Source organism: Thunnus maccoyii, chromosome 18, assembly GCF_910596095.1.
Source record: "Thunnus maccoyii chromosome 18, fThuMac1.1, whole genome shotgun sequence".
Classification (NCBI taxonomy): domain Eukaryota; kingdom Metazoa; phylum Chordata; class Actinopteri; order Scombriformes; family Scombridae; genus Thunnus; species Thunnus maccoyii.
The window spans coordinates 4,564,530-4,584,476 of NC_056550.1; the positions used below are offsets into that span (position 1 = coordinate 4,564,530).

Here is a 19,947-nt window from a genome sequence, read left to right on the forward strand (position 1 = left end):
ACATTTTTATTAGATTCTTATCTTTTTAAATGTATTTTGAAATGCCTTTAAAAATGCAGTTGTTATGGGACTTAACCTCTACTGTGTGTGTGTGTGTGTGTGTGTGTGTGTGTGTGTGTGTGTGTGTGTGTGTGTGTGTGTGTGTGTGTGTGTGTGTAGGAGTGTGGTGATGCCCATCGCCCAGCAGTTCAGTCCAGATGTGGTTCTAGTGTCCGCAGGCTTTGATGCAGTGGAAGGTCACCAGTCTCCTCTGGGAGGCTACAATGTTTCTGCCAAGTGTGAGTACCATTCTGGTTACCGTGGTGACCAGCCAACCACCATTTTTCACATTGAAGAGCTGGAGGATTTGATTGATATCTCACTGATATGACTGGCTAACAGTTGATTAGCGTATCTTAACTGTGACTGGTGTGTGTTGCAGGTTTCGGTCAGCTAACGCAGCTGCTGATGGGTCTGGCAGGTGGGCGGGTTGTCATGGCGCTTGAGGGCGGTCATGATCTCACCGCCATCTGTGACGCATCAGAGGCCTGTGTCTCGGCGCTTCTCGGAGACCCGGTGAGAAAGAGAGAGAGTCAGAATATCATCAATAATTATGAATGTTTTCATTTCAAACATGAACCACGCCAGCCTCTCTCATCCCTGTGAACAATCTGGAAATATTAAACTGCCAGAAAGACAAGTGCTACAGTCTTTATTGTGGTCATTTGAGGTGACCAACTAAAGCTGTTATAACTGTTCAGTGCAACAATATGGAAACATCCATTTGATTAAACAAACAGTTTCACATTTTAGGAAATATGATTCTTTTTTGAGGCTAGAGGAGGAGATTGATACAACTTTCATATCTGTGTGTTAAGTGTGTAGCTGAAGACTGGATGTAGTTAGCCTGCCTTGCTCTTTCCAAAGTGGAAAAACACACCTACCAACACCTCTACAGCTCACTAGTTTTGATATGTATGTAAAATTGACAGTTGGTGGGTTAAGGGGAGCTATTTCCTGGCAAACAACAGCTAGGTGCTGTTAGTGAATATGCACAGCATCCAAAAGTTTTATTCTAGCAGTCGCTAGATGTTTCTATCATGATCATTTCCAAGAGCACTGATACTCGACTGATCGGTATGATGATGTATGTTATTAAGTAACGTTATTTACATTCTTAAAAGACCCTCTGATCTTTGTTGTGTGGTTGATCCATCTGTTCGCAAGACAGAAGTCCATATGAAAATCCTGCTTAATGCAGTAGTGTAACTACATTAAAAACCAAATGGTCTCCATTGGTGCATGAAGAAATCTTGTATTAGCACACAGTCACTCTCTTATGACCAGTCAGCATGACTTTGAGGGGAAGAATTAGTTATTACTGTACTGTAATCAGCGCCAATAGCAGCTAATAAAGGTCAATGTTTGTTAAACAGCTGCAGAAGAATGTCTCTCATTGCCTTCCAGCTCTGGCAGTCCTTCACACTGTATGTTATAATGTAAAACTGGTCAGATATTAAATGCTGGTGTATGGTGGTTACAAGCAGCAGCCTACACAACATGACACATTGCCACCTCATGTTACATGTTGTGTTAATAGAACAGTTAAACAAGATTCATTGTGTAAGTGAGTCCACTTCAGATGTGTTATTAGGCTTATTTTTATACTTTAGACAGAGTCAGGGTAGCTTTTTCCCCTGCTTCCAGTCCTTGTCCGGTTCCACATTTAACACACAGACATGAGATTCCTTCCAACATACAGAGAATAATTGATTTTACCAAAAAGGTAAACTAGTCAGAGATGTGACGGAAGGTAAATAAGCCTCCAGTCAGTGGTATTAGACTCCTCAATGATAAGCTTTTTATTTGCTGGATGTATTTGAATCTCTTGAACAGCTGATTTCATGCTTTTCAGTTAACACACTTTCTCTATCTCTCTCAGTGTGACTCCGTGTTTCAGTGGCCTCAGGAGAAGCCATGTCCAAAAGCCTGCTCCTCGCTGGAGAGAGTCATAGAGATCCAGAGTAAGACGCGCACACACACACACACACACACACACATACAGTGAACACACAGGATGAGAAACTACATGTCTCACTCCCTGTGTATATCTGTCTCTCTCTGTGTCCCTCCAGGTAAACACTGGTCATGTCTCCAGACGAGCGGCCATTCGCTATTGGATGGTCCCCTGGGTGCTCAGGGCCAATCAGAGAAGGACGAGGCAGAAACGGTCAGCGCCATGGCGTCCCTCAGTGTTGACGTTGATCAGCCAGGCTCTGTTCCTGACAACACTGAAACCAGCAGGTCAGCGGGGCGCGACGGTGACTTCCTGACAGCTTCATACAAATATTTATTTATTTTTTATTCTAACAAGTGCTGTTGTTTCATGTTGTTGCCTGCAGGTCCACAGAGGAGCCAATGGAAGAAGAGCCTGTATTGTAGGAGGAGCTCAAACAAGAAGCACACAAGAACTCCACATTCACCTCCTTCTGGCACCTCCTCTTCCTCTTCCTTTTCCTCTTCCTCCGCGGAGTGTGTGTCGGTACACACACACGCACGTACACAGGGTGGAACTGTGCCGTTGTGGAGGACTTCGATTGGCTGAGGAGAACATTATAGAGGCAGGAGAAGGCGGGGTCTGTGACAGCATCTCTTTTTCTATTGGTTCATCAGCCTCAAGGAGGAGCAGACGACTTGTTAGCATCTCCATGGCAACCAGAGGAGGGGAGGGTCAGCAAGGATACACCTCAAGTGTAACTGTGACTCCAGGCCGTCCTCTCTTTCCTCTCTAGCACACAGCACCACTGAATTGTTCCCTTCCACCCGCCCATCATCCTTCTGTCTTTTTCTTTTGTCCCCACTCCTCTGTTACCACAGTGGGACGATGGCTGTCGCAAACCCGGATTTGAAATCCCAATAAAATGTCAGACACCAAGCAGACGACTTGTCTTCTTGCCTGTCGGTCTGCCGGTGTGTCAGAGAGACAGGCTGAGCGGAGGAGGAATAAACAATTATGAATGAGCAGAGGAGGAGGAGGAACTAGGTGCCTTTTTTTTGTCCGCAAAAACCAACCATCCAATCAGAAACCACAAAACTCCACCACCGCAGCACCTCAGCAAACCAACCAGCCAATCAGGACTGAAGAAACACACTGACGCACACACATATACAGCTGTTGTTTCAGTCGGTCAGTTCATTCTTTGTCTCTTCATCTGGATGCCTTAATTTGTCCTTATCTCACTATTTAGCAACCACGAGAGAGACGGAGAGAGAGAATCATGAGAGTTTATATGAATATATATACTGTATATTCAGAAATGTATTAAAGTGGCAAAGAATTGTATTTTCTTTCAAATCTGACAATGTTCATGCCAGGTATTCCCTGGTTTCCCAACAGACTTTAATGGTTATTGAGGGAGAAAAGCCTCTAAAACCATCATCACACATTAGAAATCTCCAGTAAAAATCTCCATTGAATATTAACGGTAACATTAATAATAATATTCAAGCCGACTTTTATGGAATCTGGTGAAAGTGTCTCAGGATCAGGTCGGTTTTACACAGTATTCATTCTGTTAAATATGTAATTAATGAAACTGCATCACTTCAGACCACCACCTCTCTCTCTCTGTCACTCATTTCGGTTTAGTCATGTGACCTGAGCCCCGTCCCTTCTCTAAAGGGAATTGTGGGATTGTGGCACGTTTTTGAAACACCACAACGACCACCACATCCCTCCTTTTTTTTGTTGTACTTTTTCCTGTTTGGTGTAAATACTGTCTCCTGTCCTGTTGCCCACGGTTACGTCACAGTGGACTCGGTGTGGTCTCTTTTCTATATCTGTACATACATATATGTATAAAAACACAAAATACTTTCTCTTTTTGTATAAAAAAGAAAAATAATATTATATATATATATATGTATGTATATATATATACATATATGTGTGTATATATATATGTATATGTGTATATACATATATATGTATATATGTGTGTGTGTGTGTATATATATGTATATATGTATATACACACACACACATATACATATAAACAGTGTTTTATATGTTTACATATATATGTAAACAGTGTTTTATCCAATCAGATTGGAGTAATGAATATATTCTATTTGGAGATTTGGTGTTTTAAAGGTTTGGCTGTTTGACAGGAAGTAAGCACACGGTCTAATGACATCAGACCGCCACCTGTTTGTTTGTTTACAGATGTTGAGGACGGCTGGATATTGTTGTCATGGTGGTTGTTGTTATTGGAGGTGATCAGCGAGCTCCAGTTCCTCTGGTAGGACCAGGCATGCAGCGCTGCCCTCCACAGGCAAACAGCAGCAACTACACATAAGAGGATATTAAGGTCAAAGGTCATGACTGGGTAAATAGGTTGGTCCAGTAATGATGTATTTTTGTAGTCCAACAAGGAGTTAACTATCTCCTCTATGGCTAATGATATTCATTACCCTGACTGTGTTCTGCATATCACGGCCCTGAATCATCATCTCCTGTAACTCGGATTTTTTAGTCAGTGTGCAGTTCACTGATTTGTTATAGCAAGAATGTTGAAAATACAAATTGTCTGGATAGTCTGCAATTTTCTTAATGACTTACAAGGTGAGAAAAAACAACATCAGGTAGTTTTAAAGTAACAAAAATACCTGATTTACCCTGACCAAGGTCAAAAATCAAAGATGCTGCAGGAAGTTGCAGTGTGCTCAGGATGCAACTAGTGGCAGCACTGAGAGCTCCACTGCTAAGCAGCACTCCAGTCAGTAAGTGAGGAAGACGTCCTCCAATCCTTGATGGTTTGTATTGACTTTAATAGATGAGACCTTTCTTGGTCAGGGTAAATTCGGCCTTTCCTACCTTCTTTAGCCATCTAGTTTTCACTTGACATTTTAAGTTGCTAAGAAGATTGCCTACCTTCCATTGAGTTCATATTTTCAACATTGTTGTAACAGATTTAAAGATCCACTCAGTGACCATGTTATATTGTTTGCTGTTCCTGGATCAGGGCTAATGAGCCATTCAGTGACTGAAATGTCTGGGAGATGGTGATACAGGACTGAGTAATTGTTCCGTCAGATGGAATACTGAAAATTGAACTCGAGGTCTTATTGCTCCAGTGCCATTTACACTCAACTTTTTTGAGCGGTTGGTAACACTGTTACACCAACCAAAAAAAAACAACAACAAAAACCCACACATTTAAAAAAAAAAAAAAAAAACTACAGTTGAGTTGGCAACTATATTAGAAAGCATCATTCAATTGAAAACTGTCATAGCGCTTTAAGGCTTTAAAAAGGACAATTCTGACAAATGATGTTACAATTGTCCAACAAACCACTGCAGTTCAACTTTGAGGACCGTTTCTTAGCAACCTGTTTTATCAGAACTCATCAATGCTTTAAATGAATGTTAAAAGATTTGTTCAAGCTAACAAAGATACAGCCAGACCTCCATACATATCCCATTCACTGCTGGGAACCATGGCTCAAACATGCTAACTACAGTAAAGTTTGTGTGTTCACTAGGCTTCTTTTTCTGAGCACCATTTTCGTGGTTTTCACTGAGTGCTCCAACCTCCAGCTCCTTTTTAAGAGCATTTTGCATTTTCAGTTTGACCACCTTAAAGCACAGCTCAACTTTTTGATAGATGTGCTTTCTTTTCCGGTATCATTTTTCACAAACTGACACGCTGGAGGTGTAAGCTGCCTTTTGCTACTTCTGCGCTCATTGAAGATGCCCAGTGGACACAGAGGACTCAGAACTGGACCACATCTATAGAAACTCAACTCAGAAACACTAATGAGTGACGTCAGTAAGCTAACTCTGCCGGACACAATCGTCAACCTCACTAAACTCCATTACCCAGGACCCTCTGTGGTGTAGCGAGTGTTGTAGCTTACGCTGCTACCTCTGGGTCTCATCTGTTCAAAGCAATACAATGATAGGACAGCAATGACGGGATCAGAGAGAGAGACTTCAACGTCCTGCTTCAGCATTGCCATGGTAACACAGCAGACAGCGTCACGGCCTCCCAGTTCACTCGCTTACATTGTTCGTAGAGCTCCCTCTACCTTTACACACATGGGTGAGTGATGTTTGTGTGTATTACCTGTCAGGTGGAATGGATAGCAAGTATTGATCGATCAATTGATTGATTTATCATGCTGTGTTTCCAGGTGGTTCAATGTGGTCTTTCTGTATTAATGTAAACACTTAGGCCATTTTATCCATTAAAGCTGTAGTCAGTAATGGCAGCGGCTTGCGTTGGGGGGTTTAATGGTGGAATTAAGACAGATTGGTAACTCAAGATGTCTAAAACAGACAAAAACGATCCATCACAGATGGTAGTGTTGGATGGTGTGGTAGAGTTGACGGCTGAGCTCAAGTGGAGTTCCTGCAGGCACAAAGGAACAAAACAAACAGCTGTGGTGGGACCAGCAAGCGGCAACTACCACAGCTGAGAAACCTGTCCATCATGCAATTTATACCCCATTTAAAAATGCCTTAATATTCTCTCAATATTTTTTAAAATTTACCACCAACAAGTAATGAATTCAGATTATTTTTGGTGAAGACTGTGATGTTTTCACAGTCATTTGGGCAGCATCTAGTGGCCATGAGAGGAACTGCAGCTTAAAATATATTCTGGTTTTATTACAACTTGGGCCTTATTTTTTGTAGTTTTGGCCATCATTCCCACAGGTAATAAGAACACTGTACTCACCAAGTTAATAATTGAGATCTCAGAATGCAAGAAAAAAAAAGAGTTCTCCAGGTCAAGAAACACAAGTAGTTAGACTATCGAACCCCACAGTTTATTTGAAAGAAAAAAACTGTTAAGTGAATACCCATTGTCTGTTGTAAACATCCATCAGTTTACAAAACCATCTTCCCAGTTCAATGTAGACTTACTGTATTTGCCGTAGCCGTGCACACTGTTTTCCTGCACAATGAGGGATAATTGACATAATGAGAACGTTCCCTGCCAAATTAAGTGCTACATTATTTGTTCCCAAACCTTTTTTTGGCTTGTGACCCTTTAAAGAGAAGCTAAGTATGTTTACATCCATTTGTAGGTTTAATATGTCTATGAGTTGCAAGCAGTTCAACCAAAGAGTGATTTTCAGATTGTTTCATTTGAATCATCATTAGAGGTCTGAAATGATCCAATATTTCACAATAAAAAGCAAAGATTTGAGAACAATCTTTAATTCCTTGTTTTTGTTAATTTCTAACTTGTCTATTATCACACAGATTTATCTGGTGACCCCTCTGGAACCAGAGATCTCTAGGGGCCCCAAAAGCCCAATGTTCACTGTCTCAGTTGCTTTTTGGTGATTTGATTACTTTGCTAACTTGTTTGTGAATTTGCACCACTTGAGTACAATATCAACTGGGTTATGCATCATGCTGTCATTTTATGGCCCTGTCTGTGTCGAAACCTGGTTCTAACACCTTTATCATTATAGTTTGTATTGTGCTCTCATGGTGCTTTTTCCTAAATAAAGTTATGTTTCATCATATTGCCAAAATTAACTGACATACAGAATACCTGGAGCCAGATAGTCTTCGAGTTACAGGAGTACTAGTTGGTTTCTGGGTCTCTATGATGTGCTGTACTTGATGGGAACTTAAAGGCAACATGGCTTGCCATGCCCAGATGATCTAAACCAATAATTTAGATAATCTGCCTTAACTGTTGGCTTGCTTACAATCTGACTTGTCTGATCGCTCATGTTTCTTGCCCTATTGGACTCGAGGCGTCTGTAGGTTTCAACCCAAGTGCTCATTGGATCGTCAAACAGCGTCTGAAACCCCTTCCACCCCCGCACCTTTCCTCACACAACTGAAACACTGCAAACGTCTTTAAGGAAAGATCATTTAAAAAAGCTGTAGCGATGCTGCTGTGCTCTGAGATTTCAGCAGTTACTTTGGTGGGTACAATGGTGTAATAAGAAATTATGGCTAATATTACAAAAATAACACCCAAGCTGTAGCAAACAAAGTTATCCTTTACGTGGTGGTGGTCGCTTGATTTTGCACAGCTACCAGTGGGCACACAGAAGCACAGATAGCGGACTGAAGCTTTAAGAGGCTGTTATTGGTCGGTTTGTCCTGAGACTGACTGGAGTTCTGCGTTACAGAGGGGCCACCATGGCCGTCTGGGCTCTGGTCCTGAGGCCTACTGAAAAGAAGGGGCACCAGCAGAGTTTATATCGTGTACATTAAAAACTCTTAACAATACAATATTGACAGTATTGACAGAGTTTGATGGTTTGTGTCGTCAGGGTGACAAAAACCTCGCCGTCGCAGTCCAGAGCTTTACTGTTGCTCCCACCCACACACACACTGAGGTGGAATGCACACTTTCACACACACTCAAGACTATTTTGCTATATGACTTAATACTGTATATTTCTTGATATGTTTGATACTGTGGTGTAAATGTAGTGTCCTGCTATGATGCGTTGGGGAGGGGTCTTTCTGGGTATTTTTGGACTTTTGAGTGGGACAGAGGAGGTTCAGTATCAGTGTGACTGTCACCTCCTCTCTCTCTTTTACCTCCTCCTGTTTTCGAGGAGAGTCGTTCGCTGTGTTACCCTTCTCTCGTCCGGCTCGTGACTGAAAATTCGAAACGCCGTTTTGTTGGAACTGATCACAAGCACATTCCTGATTCTTCTCTGTCCGTGCTGTCGTTTTTCTTTTCTTTTTTTCCAATCTTTCCTGTTGCAACAATACAACATGTGTCTAGTTCTTGCTGACTCACATGTATATAAAGTGCATATATGTGTACACATGTGCAATACACGCTATTCGAGCAATCTATTACTGTGACTATTATTGATAATGATGATGATACTTGTTTCAGCCCCGTTTTTCTTCTTGTCCTGATTTCTTGTTGATGAATTGTGTTGGTTCGGCTGCAGCCAGGAGCTTAAAAAGGGAAGGTGACTCTTTATGATTCTTCACACTCTGTTTTATTTCAGGGGTTTGTGGACATTTTAATGAAGCCCTTTTTTTTATTACTCTCACTGTAATGTTGTGACGTTGATCCTGATTATCTGTTTCTTTGTTGTTTTTTTAAGTGGGCCTGTTGTTAAACTTGTCTGGAAACTCAATAAAGCAATTCACTGACTGCCTGTTACATTTTCCATTACTCATAACGATAGTAGTTTTTCTCCTATTCCACACACAATGTGAAATTCAGCTAAATATTCTTATAGGGTCGACATTTTGGGAAATATGCTGATTCACTTTCTTGAGGGTAAATACAAGGTAAATACCATTTGAATGTCTGCAATAAATATGAAGCTCAAGCCAGCAGCCGATTAGCTTAGCTTAGCATAAAGACTGGAAACAGGTGGGAACAGCTAGCGTGGCTTTGTTCAAAGGTAACACCTAAGGGCACCTCTAAAGCTCAGTAATTAACACTTAAACAATATAACTTTATTTAATTTGTACAAAAATGAAAATTTCACAGGAGCATACATGCTGCACTATTTCTTGCCTACTTCTTGGAGTGTCCCTGGTTGCAACTGCTCCCAGCCAATGCAAAAGGTAACTCCCCTTATATACACCAAAGGCAGCATTTGTACTGTTACAGTAGTTTCAAAAAATCAATACCCTAATACCACTGAGGAATCTATTTAATACAGATTTTTTAAATATTCAATGTGATGTGAGCTGAAATAGAATTTTAGCATCACATCTAAATTAGCTTGTATCACTGTACAATTGATCAAAAACCGTGAGTCTGTGAAGTCAATACAAAAGAACATGTCTACAGCCATTAGGCACAGTGGTGCTTTCTGCTTAATGCTAACATGCTGATGCTAAGCAGGTATAATGTTTACCATGTTCACGTTAGCATGCTAACATTTGCTAATTAGCAATAAAAGTACAGTTGAGGCTGATGGGAATGTCATTAGTTTTGCAGGTATTTGGACATAAACCAAAGTGTTGGACAAACTAAAATCGTGAGCTGCTGGAGGCACCAGAGGCAGCATCAGGGGACATGAATGTCTGTACAAACCTTCTACTTCAACTAGTAGTTGGTGAGATATTTCAGTCTGAAGCAAAGTGGAGAACTGACGGACCAACAGACCGACATTTCCATCTCTAGAGCCACGCTGCTAGAATGGCTAAAAAAAAAAAAAATCACACTATGCTTTTCCAACAGAAATATTTCAATATTAGAAAAAGCTGCAGCTCCTGAACCAGCTGAGAGTTTCACTTTTTAAAAACAAGGCCACTGGTTTCTGAAAAAGATCCTCCAAACATGCTGGAGCTGAACCTGTATATGTGGTCACAGTTGAACATGTGGTCTAGCTCTCTGGCGAGTAGATCTTGATGAGGTGTTGCAGTTCGGTGGGGTAGCCGGTGACTGGGCAGCGGCGGTTGGCTTTCACATACGTGTAGATGCAGCGGTAACAGAAGACGAAGCCGGAGGTGGACAGCACCGTGGCGTTTGTACGAAGCCTCTGGCACAGCGGACAGTTGCTGCTGTCTGGGTCGGGCCGGGCCGGGCCGAGCTGAGCGTCTTTGCTGTGATCGGAGGAGATGGACGGAGAATCCCAGCAGCTCTCCTCCTGTTGCAGGTGGAGGGGGGGTGGGGGTGCGGGCAGGGAGGTCAAGGTCTTCACGGTGCTCTGGTTTTCAGAGGAGTACCACCACTCCAGGAACTGCAGGAAGAAGACACCCAGAGAGAGGGAGGTGGAGAGGGAGACGGCTGCACCCCTCGCTGCTTGTGACATCAGCCACCACGCTCTCTGCACCAGGCTGCAAAAAGAAGAACAATGCATTGTGGGTGAAGGATTTAAGGTCTTTGTCTGACATCAAGCCTTGTTCAACAAGAGTTTCATATTCTTAACCTAAATCTCTCCATACAACCAAACAGTAGCAGACATAAAGACTGAATAGTTTTATATAGTTAGATGCTAAAAAATGTCAGAGTGAAAGAATTTTCCTAAAAACTACTGAAATGTATATGTTAATTGTTTATTTTCATTTTAATTGATTTCAGCTTGATATTTCTGATATTTCTTAACTGATTTTCCCCCTGTGCAGAGAGGACAACTACATGAATAGTCTAATTTCTCTTTAATTAGTCACTTTAGTACAAATCTGCACAAGTAGAAATGTTTTTGAGTCACTCTGCACAATACGTTGCAGTGCAAACATGGTGCTCTGTTAGCCTGTATAACAGTGTTCATAACAGTGCCTTGCTCAGGGGCACATCTGACATCATGTCAGTTTCTCTGCCCAGGACTTCTGATTCAGCTGGCAGATTTAAAAACTGGCAGTGCCAGTGAATTTGCATGTCTGAGCCCAATGAGTACAAATCATGTACACTTCCAATTCCTGCTCACTATTTTCCAAAGCACACAGTTAGTTTCTAAATTGCTTTTCTTCCTTCTAGGCAGCTGTTGGTTTTAGTTATTGCAGTACAGGATAAAAATGTGTTTTCAAGTTGTGAGCATTTTCTGACTGTTTGGGACTAAAGTGGGAGGTTTTTTTGCCCTGAATTCAGTCTTTTAGGTCGGCTTTGCTTTCTGGTTACATACAAATCTGGCCTCCTTCAGTAGGATGGCAGACTCTAAACAAACCATGACCCAACACCAACCATTATCATCTATAAACTTCAGTACTGATCAAGGACAAAAGAGTGCTTCCTGTGAGACTGAAAGCAGGGCATCAGTCTATTGTACATTTGCAGATGGATACTGAAATGTTACAACTGTTTGACATTTTGGATAAACTATTGTTTTAACATTAATAAGAGACAGACATTTAGAATTGTTTGAAATTGAGATGTACCTCCCACCAGCTGGGCTGCCAGTTCTGCTGCTTTTCAGCTCCATGTCTCTGATATCTTGAGCATTAAGTCGTGCCAGTCTGACCCTGGCCAGCCACAGCAGAGGACTGTGGGTCTTGGCGACTCCGAAGACGAAGAGCAGCTGCTGGCAGAAGACCCAGGCCTGCCAGGCTGAGCTGACGTATGGGTACGCCGCCACGGCCGCCCGGTACAGCCTCTGGCTCCTGGTCTGCGCCAGCCGGATGGAGAAGTCCTCCTCGTCCCTCTGCCGGGCCAGCGTGGCCTCCAGCTTGGCCCGCAGGTACGGCATCACGCACAGAAGAAGAAGAGAGCGCCAGTGTGACTTCCTGTGCAACCCCAGGTGAAGAGGAAGTCCTCGACCGCCTGACACTCTCTTCAGGCCGTAGAAGTTCTCAGAGAAGGAGGCGCTACAGTGAGACAGGAAGTGGTTCTGGAGAAGGAGGTCCAGCAGCAGGTAGAGCTCATCGAAGCGTCGCCACAGAAAGCCAAAGCGGGACGGGTTGGACTCTGCCAGAACCTGAGAAGGTAAAAGATTAAAGCCAAGGTTGAAGTTTATTTGTGAAGCAGAATTTTATACGAATGTAGTTTAAACTGCTTTACGCAATGACAAAACATTCTCAAAAGTAAAAACAGGCACACTGACAAGCTTTACAGTATTTTTGACTGATACTGTCAGTTAGTTACTGTTGCTAAGCTTTTCCTTCAAACGCTGCACATATGCAGTTTACATTGAGAACTGCAGCAGATGAAATGAGTTGACATTTTTGTCACAATCCTTGATGTCAGACAGAGGTTAGCACGAGTAGCTCGTCATTTCTAGCTGACAATGAAGGATTTTGTTGGCTGAAATGCTGACTGTCGATAACAGATTTTAGCTGTAGCCAGCTAGTGTAAGCTAACGCTAAAACTCAATGAGTTGGTGGAAAACTTGGTTGACCATTTAAATGTTTCCAGTTTATTTGTTTTAAAATAAGAACCCTGTAAAAAGATAACTACGCACTTGATGGCTTTATGATATTGTGCGAAAAGACTGAAGCTAAAGCTGCGTGTCCCAGACTAAACGTTAGCATCCTCATCATCTGACTGTCCATGTAGACACGTTGTTGTTAGCCACAGTATCATAGTACAGTAGAATACATACAACTTAAATCAAATGTAGTTTGTTTTAACACAATTTTGGATGCTTTCTATAGAAAAATATACTAGCAAAAAGGTGATTAGACATATACTTTGACATACATATATTTAATATAAGTACATATATTTTTTTAATTGAGGATGAGGAAATGAGTTTGGCAAATGAAATGCTATCTAACGCAAGTTTGGCTGGAGTTACTAGGGCGTAAACTTCCCCACACCAAATAGCCAGACATGCTATTGCTAATGTTTACAGCAGATAAACATACTGTATAATTTACTCCTTACAATTTAGCTCTTTTGTTTAAATAGACACCACCCTTCAAGTTCCATGTACAACACTTCAACATGAGGAGAAATGCAAAGCTTGACAGGCCTGCCATGCCTAGTTACAGTTGCTAGGCTATGATTGAACAATCATTGTTTGGAGGAGGGGTTTAGTGAACAGTCACTTCAACGGTGAAGGTGTAGCGCTCACCTTCACGGCGTGTCTCAGTGCAGGTTTGACCGCCTCCATCAGAGACTCCTGTGCCAGGACCTCAAACACTGACGGCTGCTCGTTCACAGCTGTAGAGGTCAGGTGGGCTCCGGCCTCCGCCATGGCTGCTGCACAACCACAACACAACTACATGTTACTTTTAAGCGCAAGTGGACAAATAGTGAAATCCACTGGAGAAATGGCAAACAGTCGCCCCGGTCTTGTCTCTCATTTATTATTATATTTAAGTCGAGGTGAAGCATCAGTTAGTCTGACAGATAAATCTCTGATGATATTTTAGAAAACACATAAAGTTGTTTAAAACACTAATTGAATATATGAATGAAATATTAAATAAGAATGGAAAATAACTTTACAATAGACAAAGATAGCAAAACTTAAAACTTAAGATTTACGTTGTACAAATTGACTTTCCAGCTACCATCTTTGTTTGGGTCAGGAAACAGAGTTGCAATTTGAGCAATGGGGTAAAAATATTCTTCATTGTGCAGCAGACTGAACTTTTTTCATCCAGATTAACAGAGGAGTCTTTGAGGATTGTCCACATACCTTCAAAACAACGACTATCTTTCAGTTAAATGTATACTGAGTACTGTGGCTACCATGTCATGTTAACACATGAGAGAGACAAACTGGGACTATGCAGTCAAGTTTTACAATCAAAATTTTACAATTTTAAGTTTTTGTTTCATCATCAACCCAACTTCCCATAAGTGCCTCAAAAATGAGCCATATGCATTATCTATAGAAATGTATTTGACATACCTGAGTAGCTTTGTAGCTAAGTAAGTAACATATTTTAAAGTGATCGATTATTACTGTAATTGCTAGTTTAAACATTTAATTATATATGCTATATGACATTGTATTTCTTCAAACATCTAGTGCTGGTATGGCTGCTAACTATTCAGCAGAGTCAGTGATGGGTGAGAAACAAACAGTCAAATGAATGAATGTCAGAACCTGAAACCTAAATGTTTCCTGCTCTTTTCTTTTAAAATATATTAAAAATGATATAAACATTACAAATCTTCAATTGTTCTTCTGTAGACTTCCAAAAGTCTTTTTGTGCAAAATTATGAAGATAGGATATATTTATTATTAACAAAAACTATTGATTCTGATATGTACATATGGACGAATGGAGGTCACAGTGGCCCCTAGGTAAAGGTTAAAGGACGGGTTCACAATTTTTCAAGCCCAAATAAACATTGAATTAGGTTTTTCTTGCTGTAATCATTCCTCCTGTTCATACTGACCATTAGAAGATCCCTTCATGATGCACTTACAATGGAAGTGATGGGGGACAAAATCCACAGTCTGTGCAAAAATGTATTTAAAAGTTTATCTGAAGCTAATATGAAGCTTCAGTCATCCAAATGAGTCAAATCAAGTAGATATCTTTCAATGTCTTTTTAGTGCCAAACTTCCTCTTTTTGTTACTATACTTGCACCACAGCTCAACAGGGAAACACTGTCTGAGGAAACACAAAGAGGGAATTTGATGCTAAAAAGACTGTAAATGTGTCAGATATCCACTTGATATGACTAACTCAGACTGCTGAAGCTTCATTTAGATCAACTGTGGATTTTGGCGCCCAGTATGGCCAGTATGAACAGGAGGAATGATTACAGTGAGGAAAACCTCTTTCACGGTTCATATGGGCACCTGACTGTTGTTATAAGACATTCTTGAAAAATTGTGAACCCGTCCTTTAACAGAACTTTTGATTCTAATTAGAGATTCACTGATTGCAAATTTCTTGGTTGATTCCGATTTCCAATTTTTTTTAAAAGTCTGACTTGCTGATTCCTTTTGTTTCCTTTATAAGAATTTAATAAGAACGATTTTGTTTCTTTCTTTATATATTTCCTTTCTTTCTAAGAACTATAACTGACAGCATACACAAACATTTTTGTGATTTCTTTAATGGAATATTGAAATTCAATTGTATATTCATTAATGTTTAAACAACTTTTTCTTCTTTTTCCTCTTGAAATTGGGCGTGTTCACCACAGTTCTAATATGTACGTATGGAATAATGAAGGTTGTAATGTCGCCTCAATAAAGGTTTAAGTTCTATCAGACTTTGAATATCAGCATTTATTTCATTTCATTTCTAAGCATAGAGAAATCATAACAACGAATAGAAAATAAATATGTCAACTATGTTCATCATACTACAATATAGAACAATAACATATATAAAAAAGAGAAAAATAATAAAGATAATAAATATGTAAAAAAAAAAAAAAAAAAAGTGCATCATACTACAACAGTATAAATAATAAAGCTGAGAAATGGGATCTATAAATATCTTAAAAATCAAGAATAGCATAAATAAATAAATATTAGTTGAAATATACAGTATAAATGCAGTATTAATGCAGTCAAAATGAAAACAGGTGACTTCAAGTCCACCTTTGAAGTTGTGAAATGAAATGTTAGCTCATTTATCAAGTAAGTAGCTTTGGGAAACTACATGTGAATGAAGTGTTAATAAAAGAGAGAAAGATACTTCCGAAGGTTCAATACAAAGCTGAGCTAGACTGCAGGTAGAAACAGTTCTCTCGTTTTATCCAACTACAACAAGAACTGAACCACTGCTTAAAAAGATATTTTAATTTAAATTCATTATATTGATGGTAAAGGAGGTGTTGTCACGGTTTATTTATGCAGTCATGTGGTTAAAACTTGGACAACATACCTTCCTCTGCAGTTAAAGCTAGCTGAAAGTTAGCAGGACTGCGTCACTGACGTCTCCTCTCTTCAGGCTCCGTTAACATCACACACTCCCTGAAAAAGACTTCATGTCACGGCCAACATTACAAAAACAGAGGAGACCGCTCATTTTCCATGTCTTTTCCATGTACTACTGTGTACTGTGCGTGGATGGCACAGTGCCCAAAACAACCACCACTTCCGCACTTCGTTTTCTTCTTCTTCTGTGTTTATTGGCGGGTCGCAAACCAACGTCAAAAGTATTGTTACGCCACCTACTGTGTCGGAGTGTCTGCATTCATGACATTAAATCATTTGAATATTGATAAATCTATAGAAAAAAAACCCAAATAGAATGAAGAAGAATCTGTAGCTTTATTTATTATTTGTGAGAGCACGAGAATCAAGCAATGCTTAATTGCTTAATTAAGCAAGGTTGGGAACAATATCACCTCTGTTATTGATAGTTTTTAATCTCAGCATTTGACTGTTTTGTGATTTTGAGTGTTTTTCCTTTCTTCTCCAAGCTATTGTGTATACAGTTGCTCTCTCAGGAATAAATAGTGTTTTTAAAGCTGAATAACACTGAATTGAAGTGAAAATGGACAATGTGGGCACACCATGAATTAAAATATTATGGTCTTAAAAGAAAATTTTGATATGGAGCCCCTCTGTAAGACAGGGCCAGGAGATTAACTCAACAAGATGCTAACAGTCTGTATATAATATTAAAGTCAGTGAAACAGACGGATGGAAGGACACCAAGTCTCCCTGGTGGTATTAACAGGAAATGAGAGGGAGGGGGACAGAGACTGAAAGCAGATGAAAACAAGACAAGCTGCCAGAGTTCAGGGGATGAGAGGAAACATTTGGTGATTGGAGAGGGATTAGAGGATTACTGACACAGCTGACCGCACTGAGAGTCTCCCAACATCATCATCATCGCCATCATCACTCTGTCTTTGTTTTTCTCTCTGTCCATCAACCCCCAATCTGTCTTTGTGTAGCTGTCATCCCATGAAGTCAGAGGACATGTAGAGGTTTGTGATCCAGGATGGAGACGTCTGGGTTCTTCATCAGTAGAGGAGGTGAGTCAGGAGTTTGGAAACAGCAGGCTGAGACATCAGAGATGGAATCAGACCAAATGATTTTTGTTTCAGTTGGATTTTTCTCTTTGTGATTTGGATTGTAATTGTAGTTAGTTGCAGTTTTTGTCTTAAAAAAATCACACATAATACATGTAATAATTTTCACAGTCTGTTTGGTTTTCCTCCAGTTTTATGAGTGTGAAAAATGTATTATCAGGAACAAATATATTGTCTTTTATGTAACACATTTTTTTAATTATTATTTTATTTATTATTTATGCATTTGTATTGACTGTGTTATGAAGTTTTGGCTGCTTTCCAGTCAATAAGAAATAAATGCTGTATTGCTTTTATACTATGTCACTGTGCGTGTGCGTGTGTGTGTGTGTGAAACACGTGTCGTCAGGCTGAATTTAATCCCTTCTTCTGCTCTGCTTTTAATGACTGTGATTATGTACTTAAAGTACATTTGGATTGGAAAGGCAGGAAAAATCTGATGAAAATCCTGTGTCAAAAACAAGAGTAACAAATACAAGAAAGATCTGAAAAAAGTTGGTTATGTAATGATGAACTTTTTCTTCTAATGCAGGCATGTGTAGAAATCATGTGTGCTTGTAGGGCCATTCTAAGGGACAAAGCGAAGAAATTATTTTCGGGAAATTGGAAATGCTGTTGTGGTGTGTGTTGCCAAAAACCCCCAAAGATAACAGAATAAAAGAAAAAACTAATAATAATAATAATGATAATAACAATAATATACTACTGTCTACTTACTATTACCGTCACCACTGATGTCAACAAAGTACCACAGTATAATGATGTCACTAATCAAGTCCCTCCTGAAGTGAAGGAAGACACTTCAACATCTACAGAAACACATCAAACCACAGATGAAAAATTTAGTCTCACTTAAACTTTAAAGCTCCACTGGTCAATAATCTCTTATTACAATTGATAAAATTACTATGTGTAATGTAACAGAGGTTGCTTGTCACCCAACAATGCAGGTCCTTTTTATCTGTGCAGAGCTATTTTGACTCTCTTAGCTCATTGTTTTGGTGTTTCAGCCCCCAAATTCCATCCTCTTGTTTCCAGTCACAATTTCCAGAGTAGGCAGCTGCTTTCAGCTAAAAAGCTCCACTGTTATGGAAGCAAATAACAGTCATTAATATTTTGAGCTTGTGAAATGGTTTGCAACTGTAGAAATATTTTGTGCATGTGTGAAAAAGTTTTGTGCACACAGATATCATTTGCACATGTAAAAATGTTTTGTGGCTTTAGAAATGTTTTGTGTATGTGTAATTAAAATTTGTACAGGAATATTGCACAATATAACTGTGAGGTTTCACAAAGTCTGAGAGACGGACACACAAATTTCCTACCTGTGTGTAGGACAGTGAAGATACAAGCTAGAAACTGCGAGTTACGAGTACGAATTTTGACTGTTTTTACAGTTGAATCCGTAGAGTCAATATGTCCAATCAGAGGGCAGTTTGGTTCCGTTGCGTTCATCCCCCTGCACGTCCTGATTTTTGAGATGGATGATGGTGCAGGCTCTCCTGTGACCCAGGTTGGTTTAATTGTACTTGAGGATGCTGCAGATAATAATGGTAAACATTTAATGTGTTGCGTATATGGCTTGCACTTAGTTGTGATTGTAAAGCAACGCAGTTGTCCAAATGCATATTTTCAAGTTCAGGAAGGCTGCATTATGTACCCAGAATAGAACAGTAATGTAGCTTTAGGATGTTAGAAAATGTCCCCTAGCAGTATCAACATTGGCAAGCAACTTGTCAATCAAGGCAAACCAATCATTCGGCCTTATTACATACTGTTGCTCTGCTTCAGTTTGTTTGATTTAATAATGTAAGCATTGCTAGAATAACCATTAAAACATGAGTAATATCCAGTCTTCCCTTGTGCCAATAAGTAAATAATTCACCTTGTGTGTATTTGCTAAATACATCCGTGAGAAGCTGCGCTGTGTTAGCAGACATTTCTGCAGCTTTGTGCGACCTGATGATAAAACCCATTTGCTAGTAGACATGAGTTGTCATTCTCATATTACTACAGCTCCATCCCAAATGTTCAGATTAAAGTTTTGCAGCTATAATAATAAATTGAATAATTTCAATGTATTTAATTCTATCTAGGTCCAAAAGTGTGGCTTATAGGGGACAGCTACATCTGAGACGAGGAAGAAAGAGCCAGACACACCACTGGGAGCAACCTCGGGCTGGATGGCTGTGTGTGGTGGTTTGGTTGAGGTGGTCTGAGATGGATGAACCTTCTCCCCTTTTTCTGCTCTTCTCTGCTCATCCACTGTGGCGGCAACAACTTTGGCAACATCAAAGGTGTGGAGCTTGTCACTATGATGAAGCAGGACCTGCTGCTCCTCCATGACAACTATCCTATCTTCCATCAATGAGTGACATCACTGGAGGAAAGCAGGTCCAGGAAAGCTCAACAAGGCTAGAATGTGGGTGAACAGAGTGATGGCCACATTTGTCAGGGATTTGGGTGGAGACCGTGTTAAGGCATCCTTGCATAAAGTTTCACTGCCCTGGCATATTTCTGCAAGATGGAGTTCATTTCACCAATTGGGGAAATTTATTTTTTTTAAGTAGCATCACACAGTCTCTTGAGGCTATGATCCAAAGTGAGTAA

At 40.2% G+C, this 19,947-nt stretch overlaps 2 protein-coding genes and 1 long non-coding RNA gene across 8 annotated transcripts in view; 1 reads left to right on the forward strand and 2 right to left on the reverse strand.

Moving 5' to 3' along the window:
• The window catches only part of hdac5 (histone deacetylase 5), a 53,413-nt gene extending 49,568 nt beyond the window's left edge, over positions 1–3,845 (forward strand). For all 6 annotated transcript variants that reach the window (XM_042393958.1, XM_042393956.1, XM_042393957.1 and 3 more), the window contains 5 exons: positions 160–278; positions 422–555; positions 1,922–2,003; positions 2,115–2,283; positions 2,382–3,845. In XM_042393958.1, coding sequence (XP_042249892.1) covers positions 160–278; positions 422–555; positions 1,922–2,003; positions 2,115–2,283; positions 2,382–2,421 — 544 coding nt within the window. In that variant the 3' untranslated portion in view covers positions 2,422–3,845. The remainder of the gene's footprint in view (positions 1–159; positions 279–421; positions 556–1,921; positions 2,004–2,114; positions 2,284–2,381) is intronic.
• A 6,044-nt stretch (positions 3,846–9,889) lies between these two features.
• Positions 9,890–16,430, reverse strand: pex12 (peroxisomal biogenesis factor 12). The gene is made up of 4 exons (XM_042393974.1): positions 16,179–16,430; positions 13,450–13,577; positions 11,816–12,351; positions 9,890–10,777 (listed from the first exon to the last, which is right to left on the reverse strand). The coding sequence occupies exons 2-4, from the start codon at positions 13,570–13,572 to the stop codon at positions 10,324–10,326; spliced, it is 1,113 nt and encodes a 370-aa protein (XP_042249908.1). The 5' UTR covers positions 13,573–13,577; positions 16,179–16,430; the 3' UTR covers positions 9,890–10,323.
• Positions 16,431–16,459: 29 nt separating this feature from the next.
• Positions 16,460–18,753, reverse strand: LOC121884894. Its single transcript, XR_006092423.1, has 4 exons — positions 18,663–18,753; positions 18,276–18,420; positions 18,055–18,146; positions 16,460–17,307 (listed from the first exon to the last, which is right to left on the reverse strand). It is a non-coding gene; the product is annotated as an uncharacterized LOC121884894 (long non-coding RNA).
• Positions 18,754–19,947: the final 1,194 nt, after the last annotated feature.

Coding starts and splice junctions, on each gene's coding strand:
- pex12 (XM_042393974.1), bottom strand. CDS start 13,572: ATGGCGGAGGCCGGAGCCCACCTGACCTCTACAGCTGTGAACGAGCAG. Junction 12,352..13,449: donor CACTGAGACACGCCGTGAAG/GTGAGCGCTACA, acceptor TTACCTTCTCAG/GTTCTGGCAGAGTCCAACCC. Junction 10,778..11,815: donor GGCAGCCCAGCTGGTGGGAG/GTACATCTCAAT, acceptor TTCTTTTTGCAG/CCTGGTGCAGAGAGCGTGGT.